The sequence below is a fragment of the Cupressus sempervirens genome, chromosome 8, assembly GCF_028749045.1.
Source record: "Cupressus sempervirens isolate cs-2001-9-10 chromosome 8, ASM2874904v1, whole genome shotgun sequence".
Taxonomy (NCBI): Eukaryota; Viridiplantae; Streptophyta; class Pinopsida; order Cupressales; family Cupressaceae; genus Cupressus; species Cupressus sempervirens.
This window is the reverse complement of record NC_143125.1, coordinates 179,620,819-179,639,565: the sequence shown is the minus strand read 5'-3', so window position 1 is coordinate 179,639,565 and position 18,747 is coordinate 179,620,819. Positions and strand designations below refer to the sequence as shown.

The following is an 18,747-nucleotide window of genomic DNA, read 5'->3' as shown; positions in this document are numbered from 1 at the left end:
AAAATCAACAGAAGAACATGCTACTGACAGTAGCTCCTATAGATGTTGCAACATTCAACATACATGAATCAACAATTCATATAACTCTAAGATACCTATAAAATAAATGCAACCACTATAGGGACAAGCATTGACCATATTTCAAGAGGACTTAAAGGAGATAAACTACATGCTTATCGATGAACTAAGCTTCATTGGCCCAAAGTTGCTTCTAAAAATAGATAGCAGGTTGCTCAAGCATTTCCTCAAAATCAACAACTCTGTTTTGGTGGCATTTCTATAATCTTAGTTGGTAACCTTGCTCAATTACCACCTGTGATGGACAAACCTCTATACACATCACACTCTAATGTTAGGACATTGTGGCATCAATTCAAAACAGTTATCACATTGGAGGAAGTTTTTCGACAGCAAGGTGGTGACAAAAAACAAACACATTTTCGGGAACTCTTAAAGAACATACGAAATGCAAAAGCAACAAAGGAAGATTGAGAGCTCCTACTAACGCGCACAAATCAACAGATTCTGCCAAATGAAAATGAAGCATTTGATATGTCAATCATCTATTTGCTACAAATGATCTTGTCAAACTACACAACAAAAAAATGTTGAAACAGTTAAATGTTTCAATTGTAATGAGTGTAGCAACAAGCACTACAAATAGCATACAGTATGTAACTATAGATGAATGATTGGAAAAGGAAATTCTTACATGCAAAGGACAATGCATCATGTTGACAAGAAACATATGGACAAAAATAAGCCTTGTAAATGAAGCACTTGGTCAAATAATTGATATTATTTATAGCCCAGATTCAAAACCACCAGAGCTTCCACTATATGTTATGGCAAGGGTTGATAATTACAGCGGTTCACCTTGGAAAATAAATGATCCAAAAGTCATACCAATAATTCCTTTGACATTGGGATCATGAAGACAAATACCAATAACAATGACTTGCACTTTAACTATCCACAAATCTCAAGGGCTTACACTACAGAAAGCAACAATTGACATTGGTAAAACAAAAATACAAGGTTTGACATTCACAACAAATTCTAGACTCAAGTCATTAAAGGGCTTGCACATTAATCCGCACTTCTTCTCTGAAAGATATTAAAAAATGCAAAACAATCCATTCACAACCATAAGGACAAAAGAAGAAACATGCTTAAAAGAACTTGCCCTTTTAACAATGAAGGTACACAAGCCTACTATTTATTTATTATTCTATACATATATGTATGTCATCAAACTAATGTACATGTAACGAAAAAACAATTTTTTAAGAATTTAATAATGTCAGCAAATAGTTCAACAAACTTCAATTACGAACAATTCATTGCAAAACTTTGAAGAGGGACATGCTGATATAAACGTTCATGGTACCAAACAATTAAAAAGTAAATTGACCCTCAATTGCAAATTAAATTTATAGTTCTTATACATGATATGATATGATTTTTGCATTTGTTACACATTATTCAAATTAATTGCACATAAAACAACACATCATCCCAACAATAAACAAACCAAATAGTAATAACAAAAATAATTGCCCTTATAACACATTGAAGAAATTGTAGGACATATGCTACTATTGCCTGCACATTGCACCTTGTGAAACAACTGCTATTTATAATAATATTCAATAGCTATTATTAAAAGCATTCTTGACAAGTACTACTTGACACTTGTTTCTATAATAATATTTACTACAAATTCTACATGGCGATATAAAATTAAATAACTTGTCATTAATAAATTATTTCAAATTTTTACTCCCCCATAAAGCAAAAATCGAAAGAATTAAGAGTCCATCAATCAATCTCCATCACGCCAATTAGTATTTCGTGGGAGGTAGTTGCACAACGCAACTTCTCAATTGGACTTTGTACTTAGTACATGCTTTCTGGTTAAGAGTCGTAAAACTTGTCATTAAGACTACAGCAGGTGTTAGCGCCACAAATAGATAATCTGTCTTAAAAAATTGAAAAGGTGGATAACGGTTACACACATGCAGCTCTTCTCTGTTGAAATTATTAGAAAGAAGGAAAAGTGCATGGGGATAAACTTTGCCATACGAGTTTGAATTTAATGTCAGCCCTTTGATAGCTGTGCAATTCCTCCATTAATGAGAACAACTTGGAAACCATAAAATCCCTAACCTGCCCTTTATATGTTTGGTATTATTTTACAAATCGATGTGACAACTTTTAAAAAGCAACAACGATAGTCCGACGAACTTATTGAAGGGAAATCCAAAACACCACCAAACACGCTGGATCACAATGAATGCCCACGATTCCCCTGCTCTCGATTTATGCTCATCTCTCTTCCGTGTTCATTTTTGCAGATACTTTCCATGGCAGTTTGACTTAAAATTCCATGTCAATTACAACATCGTAGGCCGAGTTGGTCTTGCTTATGGCAGCCATGGAGATTCAAGCAAGTTCACCACCTGGACATACTTCAATCAGTCCTCTCAGCCAAACTTTGTGGAAAAACACAGCCAATACAGCAGGGATAGGATCTCTTTCTGCGTATCTAACTTGGGCAGACTTGAATGTTACTGCCACAGATGCCAAAGGGGATTCAAAGAGGCTGCTGAAAGGATTGACAGGTTATGCAGAGCCTGGTCGTATAATGGCTGTTATGGGACCTTCAGGATCAGGAAAATCAACCCTTATTGATGCATTGGCAGGTAAACATGGCTAAAGAAATAAAATATAAATGCCCGCCAGTGTTTGTTTTACTTTTTCTTTTATTTTAATGATATGATCGAGTAGATTACTGTCGTTGGAATGCTCACCAGGGAGATTGGCAAAGAATGCGGTGATGACTGGGAGAGTTCTAGTCAATGGGCGAAAGAGAAAACTCACCTATGGATCAGCTGTAAGTAAAGACTATAAATTATATACTGCAAACCTCAAAATTATGTGTGTATCTAGTTGGTAAGATGATTGGGCATTGATGTATCTATTTCTTTGAATTATATTAATAAATTAGAACGTTGGGTTCAAGAACCTATGGAAGAACTACAATCTTTTCTGCGATGAACTTACATTGTAATGTCATGATTTAGAAATGAATCCTACATTAATATCGAGTCTAATTTCATTATCCATCTTTCACAAGCAGTGGTTCACAAAATCCATATTATGAACTTCACTACTTCATTTCCTCGTGAAATGAAACATCTACTACATCGATGATATATCCTCGTGTTCAGCTAGAGGCACCGCACCTAGATGTATCATTTGTATAGACTGTTAATATGATACTGATTTGAAGGACTTATGTAGATGTATCTATTTGTTTAGCTGTTCACAACCTGGTTTGCTATGAAGGATTTCCCAACATCAGCAAAAATCAGTCTATCACTTCGTTTCTATGATGTTCAGAGTAGCTGATAGAGGTGTATCTAATTGATTGAGTGGTCTGGTCTGAAGGACTTATTTAAATTTTATTTATTTTTTATTTTATGTTATCTAATGATATTCAAGTAGCCGAGTGTATCTATGTGGTTGTGAGCAATTTAAACCTTAACTAGTTAACATAATCCTTTGGGTTGAACAATAGTACGGTTGGCCGTGTCAATCATTATAAATTTCCTTTTGCAGGCATATATGACTCAGGAAGATGTTTTGATCGGCACATTGACAGTGAGGGAATCAATCTATTACTCTGCCAATCTGAGACTTTCTAATAAGTTGTCTAGGGAGGAAAAGAAAGACATTGTTGAAGATACTATTTTAGAGATGGGCTTGCAAGATTGTGCAGACCGAACTATTGGCAATTGGCATCTGAGAGGCATAAGTGGAGGAGAAAAGAGAAGAGTTAGCATTGCCTTGGAGATCCTAATGCGTCCTCGCCTTCTCTTCCTTGATGAACCCACAAGTGGATTAGATAGGTAACATGTAAAAGACCTATATACAATCCGAACAATGCATGTGAGATTAATTTTTTGCGATCTTTGAAGGTAAATAATTGTAAGTGAGATTAATTTTTTGAGATCTTTGAAGTTAAAATAATTATATCTGTAAACATCTGCCATATCACTTCTAGAACATGGTAAATGCTATGCGATGATATCAAGGAGCTTTTAGTGTAAAATGAGGTCTCAACTATGAGAAATTAAACAAAAAAAGAGGAATATTGAGAACTAACAAATTTCCGAATCCCTATATTTTGGAATTTTTGTTCAGACCCTGTGCAAACATTGCTCAAATTGTTTATGCAATTACTGTGTTCAATAGGTCATACAGAATCTCTGTTTGATGCTAAATTTATGAGGAGATTTATGCTAATTATAATCACTTACACCTTCAATTGTTTATGTGAAGTGCTGCTGCATTTTTTGTGGTTGAAGCTCTTAGAAATTTAGCAAAAGATGGCAGAACTGTGATAGCTTCCATTCATCAACCCAGCAGTGAAGTGTTTGATCTTTTTGATCAGCTCTGCCTTCTTTCATCTGGACAAACTGTATTTTTTGGTGATGCAAAAATGGCGCAGGAGGTGCTTCTACATTCCTCTATTCCATATATTTGCGTTGCTTTTATTTGTTGATGACCTCCGAGTCATTATTCGCATATGCTACCCTGGTACTCACAGGTGACTTTGTGTTGGACAGTTTTTTGCACAAGTAGGCTTCACTTGTCCAAGAAATCGAAACCCTGCAGATCATTTTCTTCGTTGCATTAATGCGGATTTTGATAAAGTGAAAGATGTACTCAGGGGATCCTTCAGACTGACTGTAATTACTTTTACTCTGCTGTGATGTTTCCTTTATCTGTACAAGTACATGAAGTAATTGCACACATCACAATGAAGATTAATGTGTTGGTTTTATCTGATTCTCTCTATCAACAAAGCAAATACCAAGGTGATTCCAACTCAAGCACAGTTAATTATCCAGTTTTCCCCACTGCCGAACAATTTGAACTTGCTTTTCCTGTTTGAAAAAAGAAAACATTCGGCCTCTAGAGCTCCCACGTCTTTCATTGTTGTAGCACTTGCAATTTCCAATTTCCCCTTTACTAATATGTAAGGTACAAGCTTGTGAGCCATCCTACCAATATGTGTTATGGAAATTACTGGTGCATAAATAATATGGAGAAGAATAACCACACAAAGCACACAGATTTAAATGGAAAAACCTGACAAAATTATAGTGCTATGATAACTGTAGGAAAATATCTATTGTATTAAATTATTAATTCTCGGGAATTTCACAGTTTCAAAAAAATCCAAAATGTACTTGAAAACATGACTTTGAGTAGCCTATAACAATCGAGTTCTAGTCCTAATTGAAGACAACTTGCTAAATATAGTAAGTATGACTCGCACAAGCACATGATTAGCACATATGGAAATTGCTATTTATAGTAAGTTTCCTAACAAAACTTGCTAGTTATAGTAAGTCAAAATAATTTGTTATCTGATAATGAGATCTATGATGACTATTCGCCACTGCTGGAATAACATGCTATTGTGGTACCCCACAATGACTATCTGTCACTTCTGGAATAACATACTACCGAGGCACCCCATGATGACTTCACATCCAACAATCTGTAGGGTAATGCTACACCATTTAAAAACCCTAAACTAAGTGCTGTATCAACCATTATTTTTCAAGCTTCCATCTGTTCATTGTTGTAATACCCATCTCTTCATTGTTATAATACCTGAAAATTTCATTACATTAGATTAATAATTCTTGGACTCTAGAGTATTTGAACAGTCAAGCTCACTCAATTTGCTGCACGTTTGCAATGAATCTAACCACCTATAGTTCTCATCTCTTTTGTTGTTTAAACTTCAAATACACTCAGGCTCCACTTTTTTTTGGTATGTACTATAACTAGATGGGTATATGTAATATCCCTTGCCCAAACTGATTGCTTTTAGCTCAAGGAATATTGTCAAACACTTGTATGCTGCCTTTCTCTTTTCTGATTTTTGTGTGTTTCAGATTGTTTGATATAGTTTGAATGATGCTAAGAAATTTAGAATGTTCGCAAATGATATTACAATACCTCTTATAATGAACTAATATGCAAGTGCAGTTCTTTTTGGTATTTTCAATGCATATACATGCAAATTAGATATGGAATGCATACCTACAGCCAACTGACATTATAACAAACAATTGGCATACAACTATTATGCTGATCATATATGCTATTAGATGGACATTTCATCAAACAAAAGGTATGCATCATATATCTCCTTTATTGAATTCATTCCCATGTACAATGTTGCTATGAATTTGCCAAGACAAATGGGCTTACAATAATGACTACAACAATTCCAAATCTGATTCTGAGTTATCACTTACAACAACAAAATTATATGCCTAATAATACAATGCTAACTACTAATAGTTGCAAGAGGAACCTGATAATAGTGATGCCCAAGGATGGAGATGAAAGTTGCAATCAGAATCAAGCATAAATACTATAGCGTGACACTGTTCACGCGTATTGTAGCAGCAAGAAAAAATGATTACTAATGGCTGCCAAAGATGAATCTTCAGGTCTGCACTCGATAGTACTTCAATATTCTTCAAACCCTTCGGTTATTCTTTAATTTTAAGCACAAATAGAACTCCAGAATGAAGCTATGATGAATGCTAAATTCAATGGATATTGCACCACCTCAAATGGTTGCAACACTAAAGAATTGACGCTCTCCAATGGCTAACTCAAATTAGAAACCTTTAGTTTCTTCTCCCAAGTTTATATCAAATGCAATTGACAATAATCAGATGCCTAACAATAAAAGCTCTCACCTTTATTTAGTTCTTTTCCTTTACCCATCTAGAAGGAAATAAATCATTATTTAATTGCACTCTTTAGAAGCTTCGCCCTTTCCAATACAATAAATAGTTGTGCTTTTAGAAAATGTACTTTCTAGAAGATTCCCCCTTTCCAATACAATAATTAGTTGTGCTTTTAGAAAATTAAATTAATTAAATATAGTCACCTCTAGATTTATTTATTTATTGATTTTAATTTTATTTACTTCTCCTTATGTCTCCACTTAGCCTTTGAAGAACGAAAGGCTAAGAACTCCATTGAGGGCCTAAAATATGGGGGACATTACAGTCTGCCCTCCTTGAAATTGCTTGTCCTCAAGCAATCCAACAACACAATGAACTCCAAGCTCCACCTGGATCCCAAATGAAGTAGTACGTGACACCTATGTTAACATTGAACCAACTGCATACCACTAACATCATCAGGACCAACAACATAACCTGCAGTATAACATTCAAAACCCATGCTAATGATGTAGGAGTTAGAATATCACCAGAAAAAAATCCCACAAGAAATATTTTCATCTTGGTCCGCACTCATAATATATATTGGATTGGAATCCTGATCAACAATCACTTCAAGGGATGTAGCTATAGGAGAACCATATGCACTCATGCCAACTGTATCAGCGATAGGTGTAGCCACGCCATAATTTGTGGACATAGGAACATTACTAACTGTCACAACACAAAATTGAATCTTTATAGATTGTGAAAACTAAGCCCAACTCCACTCAGGTGAGTGATCAACATCAACCTCAAAAAAAGATTGTCATAAGACAATGGTGCATCCATGTCGAACATAGGATTGTCCATGTAGTGAACATCAACACTTTGTTGATCGATAGTATAAAATGACTATCACTATATCGCTCACCTCATCAACAATAACAAGTGTACTATCACTTGAGCACACATCTACAACCGCATGCATACTGCTAAACTCCTCGTTGGATGGTTCAACTGATATAGAAGTGGGTGCTGATATGACAGTATCCTCGCATGCTCCTACTCCCACCATTGCTGCATTTCCATCAAATACATGCTCCGGGGAACTCATGCCAATAACTACATCATCTGACTTAAACTGACATGAATTCTCATCACATTTCACCTCAATTGTGCCCAATTCATGTAGTGTTTCATAAGAAATGTCCAACAAATTTGAAGTTGCAATTGTATCATCACATTTTGCTCTTTGAAAAAGTGATATCATGCTCTGCTCAAATCTCGGATTTGAAATCAGTTGGGTCATCTATTTGTGATTTTGATTCATCTCATTCACTATCACATCCAACTATTTCGCAATACCTTGTATTTCAAAATCTCCATCCCTTGGTAGAGAAGTACGCCCTTTGTGGGTATAATGAATTCCAAGCCTTCTATCACCATCAATAACGTTGAAAACCAAGCCCTCTACCTGTGGGTTGAAAGAAAAGTGACGAGCACTCCTCACAGTGTAATGCCAATAAAAATTCCCAATCTCTGTCAAGTATTCATTATTATCAAGTGGGAATTAGAAGATGGGTCCAATCTCTGACTCCAAACTATTGGTTGGGCAAGATTCTGGGCAACCCTGTCAGCAAACCCAACTACATAATCCCTATCAGGAAGCATTGTAGCCAAGGTCTTTACAATCTTCCTCACTAATCATCGTATAGCATGAGAGCCCCGAATGAGAGTACCCTCAGATACTCTATATGAAACCTCTCGCAAATCCAAGCTCTCAAGCAAATACTCCATGAATGACTTAGTACAATAGAAATTATATGTGGAAGCATCAATATGCTCCCCCGCAATCCACTGTTGATCCCTTTGAGAATGTGATAATGCCAACTGTCCAATACTATCAGTTGTATGAAAAGAAGAAATAGATTCACTTCCAATAGAAGTAAGCAAATCACCATGAGAGCTCGTCTCCGTTGATGCTCTCACCTCCTCTGTACATACTACACTCATATCCTGGACGAATGTGTTTGCTACATCATCACGTCCCTCATCCTCAACCGTAGAAGCAAACTTACCACCAACCACAATATGTAATTGAATAGGGTTCGGGGCTGGTGTTGACTGTACTCGTTCCAACTCTATGGTAACCTTATCCAACTATGACTGTGACTCCTAAAGAGCCAACTGAGTATACTGAAGAGAGTCCATAGTCACCTCAAGCTCTCGGGTAAACTTAGCCACCTCCTCCTCTTTCCCTAACATCCCATAGCAGGTGCTACCCCACTTAAGAAGGTAATCCCTGTCACTAAACAATTGAGATTAACTATGCTTCAAGATCCTAACAACCTCTTGAAGTGCATGAACCTTTGCTAAAGAAAGAGTACTATCACCATGCTCATCAAACATAGGAGCACCCCAACCAGAGGTAGTCAACATTTGACGGATAGCATCATAATGATCAAGAGCTAAAGAAATGTTACTATCACTCACCTTTAGTTGACAAGTCACATGATGCCTTTGTAATCCTTGAGTCCTATGCAAGCTCTCTGTCTCACTAATTGCACTGAGATAGGAAACTGAATCAAAACTCTCCACCACAAGATCGCTCATATGGGTGCCATCTTCCTATCACAATTCTGCATTCGACATACAACTGCTATGTACCTCAACCAACTCCTCATCCGAAGAAATGGAAGCCCTTGTCGTTTCAATCTCCTCGCATGTCTCAGCTTCCACCTCAATAGTAAGATCCTATAGGCATTAATTATGGGACTCATCCAAAACCTCCTCAGAGTCGTCACCCAATATCTGACAAGGGGTGTCATACCTAGTACATCTCATAGCATCATGTGTCCATACTATCTGCATCGACATCTCCTGATAAAGTCTCAATTGCGGACTCTCGACTTTGCACACATGACTCAATGCTAGGTTGCGAATTAGTAATACTAGAGCATAAACCCACATTTACTAACTCTGCCGAAACACCCACATCACCAACATCATAGTTGGGTGACTCTATACGTGCCTTGGTTCCACTCGAGGAAGCAACTGCCTCCTGCGTTGTAGCAACACCATGAGATCTCACATATAAATCTCCAATCATAATCTTATCCTCGAGAGAGCCGAAAGTATTAGTTGTAACAACTACATCAACTGTCTTTGCACTAACTGTAGCAACAGCTTTGGGAGCCCCAACCTATTGAAGCTTGGTGCCGCTATCCTTTGCTACAATTGACACAACCACATGTCCTTGTGAAATAAGTCCATTGTCAACACTGCAGATAGGACTAGCAGGTGTCGTACTAAATATAGGTACATCAGCATTAAGGACTCCTTTCGGGGAAAGCTCAAGCTTCCTTCATTGCAACCTCGATGTCGGCCTTCTAAAGGCGGAAACCATATACCTTGTTGCCCTTTCAATTGTCGCTAGCTCCGACAAGCTTTTTGTCAATCTCTGTTGGTGAAACTTAAGTTTCTCCATAGTCTCCTGCAAAGCATTCATCTTCACGCTAACTTCCTCATTACTTCACCAACTTCTAGAACTGTTAGTCTTTCTATGTCTATCCATGGCTAGAAAATGCTAGAGTGTTGCAACAGTAAATCTGACAATACTTAATATTTTCCCACCCCATAGGATGGCAGGAAATCGCTCTGATACTACTGTAATAACCCCAACTAGTTATAACTTCGTGAAACACCAAATTCTTCTCTAATTCAGTTGCTTGACATTTCGTCAAAACACTTTGCAAGCAAACTTTGATAACAATGTAATAACCCCAACCAATTATAACTTCTTGAAACACATTCTTCTCTAATTCAGTCATTTGACATTACGTCAAAACACTTTGCAAGCAAGCTCTAATACCAATGTAATATCCCTTGCCCAAATTGATTGATTTTAGCTCAAGGAATATTGTCAAACACTTGTATGCTGCCTTTCTCTTTTCTGATTTTTTTGTGTTTCAGATTGTTTAATATAGTTTGAATGATGCCAAGAAATTTAGAATGTTCGCAAATGATATTACAATACCTCTTACAATGAACTAATATGCAAATACAGTTCATTTTGGTATTTTCAATGCATATACGTGCAAACTAGATATGGAATGCATACCTACAACCAATTGACATTTTGACAAACAATTGGCATACAACTATTATGCTGATCATATATGCTATTAGATGGACATTTCATCAAACCAATGGTATGCAACATATATCTCCTTTATTGAATTCATTCCCATGTACAATGTTGCAATGAATTTGCCAAGACAAATGGGCTTACAACAATTCCAAATCTGATTCTGATTTAGCACTTACAAGAGCAAAATTATATGCCTAATATTACAATGCTAACTACTAATAGTTGCAAGAGGAACCTAACAATAGTGATGTCCAAGGATGGAGATGAAAGTTGCAATCGAAATCAAGCATAAATACTGTAGCGTGGCACTGTTCACGCGTATTATAGCAGCAAGAAAAAATGATTACTAATGGCTGCCAAAGATGAATCTTCAGGTCTGCACTCAATAGTCCTTCAATATTCTTCAAACCCTTAGATTATTCCTTAACTTTAAGCGCAAATAGAACTCCAAAATGAAGCTCTCCTGAATGCCAAATTTAGTGGATATTTCACCACCTCAAATGGTTGCAACACTGAAGAATTAACGCTCTCCAATGGCTAACTGAAATCAGAAACCCTTAGTTTCTTCTCCCAAGATCATAACAAATGCAATTGACAATAATCGGATGCCTAACAATGAAGCTCTCGCCTCTATTTATTCTTTTCCTTCACTCTTGTAGAAGGAAATAAAATGTTATTTAATTGCACTCTATAGAAGCTCCCCCCTTTCCAATACAATAAGTAGTTGTGCTTCTAAAAAATGCACTTTCTAGAAGCTTCCCACTTTCCAATACAATAATTAGTTGTGCTTCTAGAAAATTAAATTAATTAAATATAGTCATCTTTAGATTTATTTATTTATTGAATTTAATTTAATTTACTTCTCCTTATTTCTCCACTTAGCTTTCGAAGAATGAAAGGCTAAGAATTCCATTGAGGGCCTAAAAGATGGGGGACATTACAGTATACTCCACAAACACACTGCCAACCAACTGTGATTGTTGTCAGCATCACATGTTCTTCACTGAGATCCGCCTTGGTGTTTTTGGTACAGGAGATAATGGACGAGGTAGCAGAAAAGGACCCTCTGCTCAAAATAAACTCTACTCAAGCTATAAGAATCTTGACTGATGCCTACCAGTCTTCCGAGTATGCTATGATAGCTGCAGCAAAGGTTCATGAAATCTCACAGACTGTAAGTTTGCTTTTGCACTTTCCTCCTGTATGGGCCATCTAATATATCTCTTTTCATTTGCTTATCATAGTTGTTTTTTCATCTATGCAGAAAGGAACGGTTGTAGAATCCAAAGGAAGTCAGGCCTCCTTCTGGGTGCAATGCATAACTTTGACGAGGAGATCTTTTGTTAATATGAGCAGAGATATTGGTTATTACTGGTTGAGAGTTATAATATATATTTTGGTGGCACTTTGTGTTGGAACCATCTATTTTGATGTCGGAACTGGATACACAGCCATCCTGGTGAAAATTCTTTTCTCAAAGTTGGCTGCATATAACATATTCTCCATGGTTCTGTCCTGAAAGTAGTTTGTTTAATGTAATTTTTGCGGTTAATTTCTGTTACTACAGGCTAGAAGCTCTTGTGGTGCATTTGTATCTGGTTTCATGACCTTCATGTCAATTGGAGGCTTTCCTTCTTTCATAGAGGATATGAAGGTATGATTTCTGAACTGCACTGAATGCTGAAAATCTGAAATACTGTACAGCTACCACAGGCAACAGAAAAGGAAATTAGAAGAGTTGATAATTGGTTGGAGGGACAGGACATTTATTTTTAAAATTTTGGAGTTAAGAAAGGGAGAAAAAAGATTGTGAATAGTTTCAAACTTCAAAGGCTTGACCCATGATTCTGCATAAGAATAACTGTTTAAAGTTTTAAACAGTAAGTCTAGAGGTCAGATTATTAATACTTTTAGCGAACTATCAGTTCAGTGAGGACCGTTAATCTTTTCCTAGTATAATCTTTATGTGATGGTTAGTAATGCAAGTCTCTTTAGCATAAGTTAAAAAATATCTTTTTAATAAAAGTGTTTTTTTTGTTTCTTTTTAAATTAATATTCTAGGATATATCAAACTTCTGAGTGGGAAAGGGAACATTTTTTTGTTTTCTTTCAAATATAGCTCCTCTTAGGTTTGACCTCATTAGGAAGCTTGGGGCGAACTAATCCCCATGCACTTTTACCAAACTAAACATGGAAGGGAAGGGAAAATATGTGGTGGAGAGTTTTTCAAGATGAATTTACTTGTTTAAGAGATTACTTTGTCAGTAATTCTCTTGAGAGAGAATATATTGTTAGTTACTCTTAAGAGAAAATATATAAAATATGAATAACAGTTAGAAGACTGACAATGTATTTATAAAACATTAATATTTGTTGTCTGTTCTACTTGTAATATCTTAAATCATTTTTGTTAGGTTGATCTGAATAATATAAAGAGGTTTGAGGTATGTTTTATTAAGAAACTCATCCTGAGAGAATGCAATGAGTGGAATGGATGGAGTGGTTTGTTCAGATTGCATTCCCATTAAGTTCTTAAAACCAAGAGAAGTTTTATTAATTTGTTTTTCTTCATGTACATCTTCCATAGTGACATTCAAAAAATTAGATTGGGTATGGTTGGAGAAAAGTTAGTTTAGATTTGAAAGTTTTGATTAGGAGGAGAAATGAAATTGTCACTTTCATTATTTACACCTTCGACATGAATCACATTGTAATGAACAATATCAAGGATTTTATCTCGTAGAGCCAGGTATTTGTAAGTTTCATATCCCTTTTCTTTGATAAGTACACCACGCTGTCATATCTCTGCTATAAAGGCATTATTTATGTTAGAATAGGATTTGAGATTGAGGGAGGTTGACCTCATCAAGGACCAGAGGCTAAGGCTGACCTTCCCTGGTTATTCCAAACTTGGGTGAGAATAAATTAAGAAATAATCTGCAATTAAATGCTGACCTGTTTGGATATTTAAAATAGAAAATTATCTTTTTATATAATGAGCTGACCCCTCTATGTGGCACCCATGTTGAGAGGTTTTATAAAAAAAACTAAAAATAATACTTTGCTAGGGCTGACCTCCCTAATGGAGTGTCCAATTTTGGTTGAAAGCTGGATTTTAATCAAATGGTCTCACCTCTTGCAAGGGACATGTCCGTCCAATCTGTTCCCTCTTTGAGATGATATGGGAAGTGGGTTTGGAAATTTTTGCAAGAAAACAATTCTGGATAATTTTTTCATATGAGAGGAGATTGACCCAATCAGCAAGACATATAGGAGAAAATCGACCCAATCAATAAGATGTATATGAGCAGTTTGACCTGATCAGCAGGATTTATAAGAGCAGATTGTGCTAATTAGCAGGACAAATAAGAGGAGACCAAACCAAGCAGAAATTACACATAGCAACCTCACATCAGAAAATGGATCAGATAAGGATTATGATTAATTTGCAAGCAGTAATGTGTCTTTGTTCTTTGTGTAGACACTTGAATACTTACATCAGACACAAGAATGTGGCAGATTTGAAAGAGGAATATGCAGATTGAACCAAGGATCAGAAGTCCCACTCTGTAAGAGCAGATCAGTTCATCAGACATCAGCAATCAGGTACAGGTGGTTCAGACCAGAATTTACTATTTATTGCAGGCTATGACATTCCTCTTCAACAGTGGTATGCATGAGAGGTATGCTTTGTATGCATGAAGAAGATGTTATCTAACATATTATTTCTCATCTCTAACCTTCCTAGATTCTTAATTTATTCATTTAATCTCCTATGAATACCTCACTAGGTACACCCCCTCATATGGATGGCAAGGGCCACATGTGATCAAGAGGGATGGTATCCGACCTTGGGCCTAGGGTAGAGGGTTAATGGGCTGCATTTGGCCAATAGCAATGGTATCTGACCTTGAGCCCAGGGTAGAGCATCAATGATTGTGGATTACTCGCTAGGTACACTCCCTCATATGGATGGCAAGGGCCACGTGAGGCCAAGAGGGATGGTATCCTCTCTTGAGCCTAGGGTAGAGCGTCAATGATTATGGATTACTCACTAGGTACACCCCCTCATATGGATGGCAAGGGCCACATGAGACCGGTTGGTTGGTCACCATTGGGCTTGTTGAGGTGACTTTTATGCCCCTACAACATGCAGGATGAAAAACTCAATGTTTGAGGAAGAAACATCAAATATTGAATAAAGATACCACGTATGCTAAAGATTGCAGGAAAAGATCATAGAGGGGACTCCAAGTTTTCTTCAAAGGGTGGACTTAACTCAGTTGTTATGATCTAATGTGCTAGTATCATGAGGGGACTCCAAGGTTTCTTCAAAGGGTGGACTTAACTCAGTTGTTATGATGTAATGTGCTAGTATCATGAGGGGACTTGCTCTAGTTCACTAAGACTATGTCAACTAGACTTTGAATGATATGGCTTCACAATGTGCAATGAAAATATTTTCAACTCTCAATTCATGAAATTAAATGCAATGAACTCAAACTTGCGATTCTAAACTACTTTACTTCTACTTAGGGACTCAAGAAATTGTGAATATTCTTATGACTCTACTAGATGTAGTCTTGTCATCAACTCCACCTACCTAGTGTAATCTTCTAATGTCTGTTCGAAAGATGTTCAAATTATATCAGTAAACAACTAGTGGTTTGGTTTATGATCGAGTCAAACAAAGATGCATTCAACTTATCTATTCTTTCTTAAATTGCATTCGTAGTATCCCTCAATAATTGGAACTCATGCTTTTTGGTGGATTGTCCAATATCGAATGATGTGATGTTGTAATAATTTGGAGTGATCTCATTGCTTTCCTCATTTCCCACTAGGATAACCATGTGCAAAGTGCAAGATCCCGATGCATCTTAGGAATCTTGTGTAATTTCTTTGCTTTTTTTAGGTTCTTTGCCTTGCCAATCTAGTTCAGGAATGTGTCAATGTCATCCATTGGGAGTATTTCCTCTGCTGTTCTCTGTTTATTTATACCCTCTCAACCGATCAGGGACTGTGGAGAAATTGACACCATCATCCACCTGTCTCTTAAATCATGCTTTTAAGTGACAATTTTTAACCTCAAAAAGCCAATATCAGATTTTATCATTAGAACATTAATTCTGATTTTTCTGAGGACTTCCCTGTAACATGTCTGAAAATGTCCTTAGAATCAGTCCAACCCCCATGACAAACATTATCCAATCAATGTCCATGAGATTTTAATGAGAGTATGAAGGCATCTTATGAGAAACAAACCCTTTAGCCATAAGACATAATTCTGATTTTCTGAAGACATGGTCTGAAACACACCTTTCTTTGATGATTTTGTCTTCAAAGCGTGGTGACTTCGTGCAAGGATGATTCCTTAACGTTCAGCAGAGAATCCTGATGTTATTGGATAACTTGAGATTTTTCTCTGATTTTTTTAGAAAAAATTCAACTTCCTGGGAAATATTCATGCTAAAGTCTGAAAATAGATGCACTTCCAGCCCTTGGTTGCTTGGTTTGATCTTGGACCCCTGGTTTTTGTCCTTCATTGAACTTGCAACAATATCTAATGTGATTTGATGGATGGAAAAATTCTAACTCTTTAAATGAAAATTGGCCCCTAGAAGTAAAATTCCAGACTCAAGTATGAAAACACTTATATTGTCTATCCACTAACCCTTTGGATGTTTTCCATGGACTTGGAAATAATTCTGATTTTTTCCCTTTATAACTCTCTTCCACTCTGCTTTTCTTGACAACTTGTGATATTTTTCTCCTTGTATGGTTCAAACTCCAGCCCTTCTCCTTCGATGATTTGCCGTTGGCTCCTTACTTTTTCCTTTGATCACTTTTGATCATTGAAACCAATCCCACTTTGTATTTCTTAATGCCTATTGGAGGTTCTTTTAAAGGAGTTTTTACTTGAAATCACACCCACACAACCAATGTGGGATTAAAAAATATCACAATAACATGGGGATGCGTCCCCCCCTTTTTTTGGTCCACGTCCTAGAGACTTGGATGCGTCGGGGACTTGGGGACTTTGTAACCCCATCCCTAGCAATGCCATCAGATTTCGCCACCTCCACCAAGGATGGGGGACATCTCGATGTTGACTATTTTTTGATTTGACTATTTGTGTTTAATGTTCGATGTTCCAATTTGATACAATGTTCAAGTATTTACTCTTTTATATCTTTATATCTTATATTGCAATACATTTTTGATAATTAGCATTTTAAGTACCATATGTATTGTATAAACAACCCACTCTTCGTCCCTCGCCACCATTACCCTGTTGTCACCCAACTGTCCCCAAATTAAGGCCCCTTTGTCCCCCTGTTTCGGAAACTTGTCCCATTGTCCCCAGGTCCCCCAAGGCGGTGTAATTGTGAAAAATATCATCTTGAAAATTGTGCAATGGTAATTTATGTAGTTCCCTTCTATAATTTCATTTAATTGCATTTTATCTCATCGAGGGAAAATCGACCAGGGGATTGTCTCCATTTACTTGTTTTCTCTATTAATCCAAAAGAAAATCGATCATCATGTGGATTGTTATTTGTTTCACTTCACAAATTAATCACATCATCCCACAAAGGGGAAAATTGATCATCATAGGCATATTTGTAATCCTCCAACTTTATATTGTTTCTTTAATACATCTTGTTGATGTGAGTTTTATTCCACTACAACACACAGAATTAGACACTCAATGTTTCGAAGTGAAACACCAAATATTGAATTCTCTCTTGATATAAACTTAAAGTCACCTCTTATGTTAAGCCTGCAAAGTAAGATCACAAGGTGATTTCAAGGTTCTTTTACTGTGGATGCTTGCTTAGTGGAAATGATGTCATTTACTGGATCATCAAGGGGACTTCCCTAGTTCACTCAAGACTCATCAACTTGATTCTAAAAATTTGGCTTTATAACATGCAATGAACATATGCTTTGGTTTTCGACTCTAGGACTCTCTAACTTAAACTTAATTTCTGCTACCACTTTACCTCTAACAATGAATGCAAGGAAATATTGTTGGACTTGACTCTACTAGGTGTAATCTCGCTAGTGACTCCACCCATCTAGTGGAAGCTTCTATGTAGATACTAAAGATTTTCAAATCGATATTTCACTTTTAGTCCCATCAAGTGAATGCAAACTAAAGATTCCATATCAATTGAAGTTATGGGTTTTGATCATCGACTTACCACATAAGACAATACTTACAACCCATAAGAAGCTAGTGGCTTGGAGTTGTTTGAGTCTAACAAGTGAACATCCAAAATTCCTTTCATCCACATAAACTAAACTACTCAAAGGCAAGATCTATTCTAAATGAGAGATGTAGATAAACATGCAATAATGCAAACTTGATCACAACAATTTACTATGCAAGACACAACAATGAAAAGTAGAACAAATTTGGCATTCTATTAGCAACAATTCTCCAACACCCTGTTTTACAAATGAGAGAGTTGGGGTTTATATAGGAGCCCCAATTACAATTATGGGCCATGATTGATTTAGAATCAAAGAATTTATATGAATTTTCCAAAAATTCGCCCCTGTTCTTCACATCTGCAGATCTGGGTTTGCAATTCGAGGTTTATTAGACTTAAAATGGCTCAAAAAATTAGCCTCAAGATGTCACCAAAAGCCTGCAACAAAGTTAGGCTCAGATTGGAAACAACGAAAAAACCCAGATTAACATGGAAACAAATATGATATTCTCACATTGTTCTCAGACTTTCATTCGTGACAGCCTTATCACAGACCCCCATCGACTGAAAATTGTTGAAAAAGAAAGGAATTTGGTCACCAAACAAA

At 36.5% G+C, this 18,747-nt stretch overlaps 1 protein-coding gene across 2 annotated transcripts in view; it reads left to right on the top strand.

Annotated features, from left to right (window-relative positions):
* The first annotated feature begins 1,973 nt into the window (after positions 1-1,973).
* LOC149542150 (ABC transporter G family member 11-like) overlaps positions 1,974-18,747 on the top strand; it is a 77,234-nt gene continuing 60,460 nt past the window's right edge. For both annotated transcript variants that reach the window (XM_089797184.1, XM_089797183.1), the window contains exons 1-8: positions 1,974-2,705; positions 2,817-2,896; positions 3,625-3,914; positions 4,348-4,519; positions 4,635-4,757; positions 11,954-12,094; positions 12,185-12,379; positions 12,488-12,574. In XM_089797184.1, the coding sequence (XP_089653310.1) occupies positions 2,429-2,705; positions 2,817-2,896; positions 3,625-3,914; positions 4,348-4,519; positions 4,635-4,757; positions 11,954-12,094; positions 12,185-12,379; positions 12,488-12,574 (1,365 nt within the window). In that variant the 5' untranslated portion in view covers positions 1,974-2,428. The remainder of the gene's footprint in view (positions 2,706-2,816; positions 2,897-3,624; positions 3,915-4,347; positions 4,520-4,634; positions 4,758-11,953; positions 12,095-12,184; positions 12,380-12,487; positions 12,575-18,747) is intronic.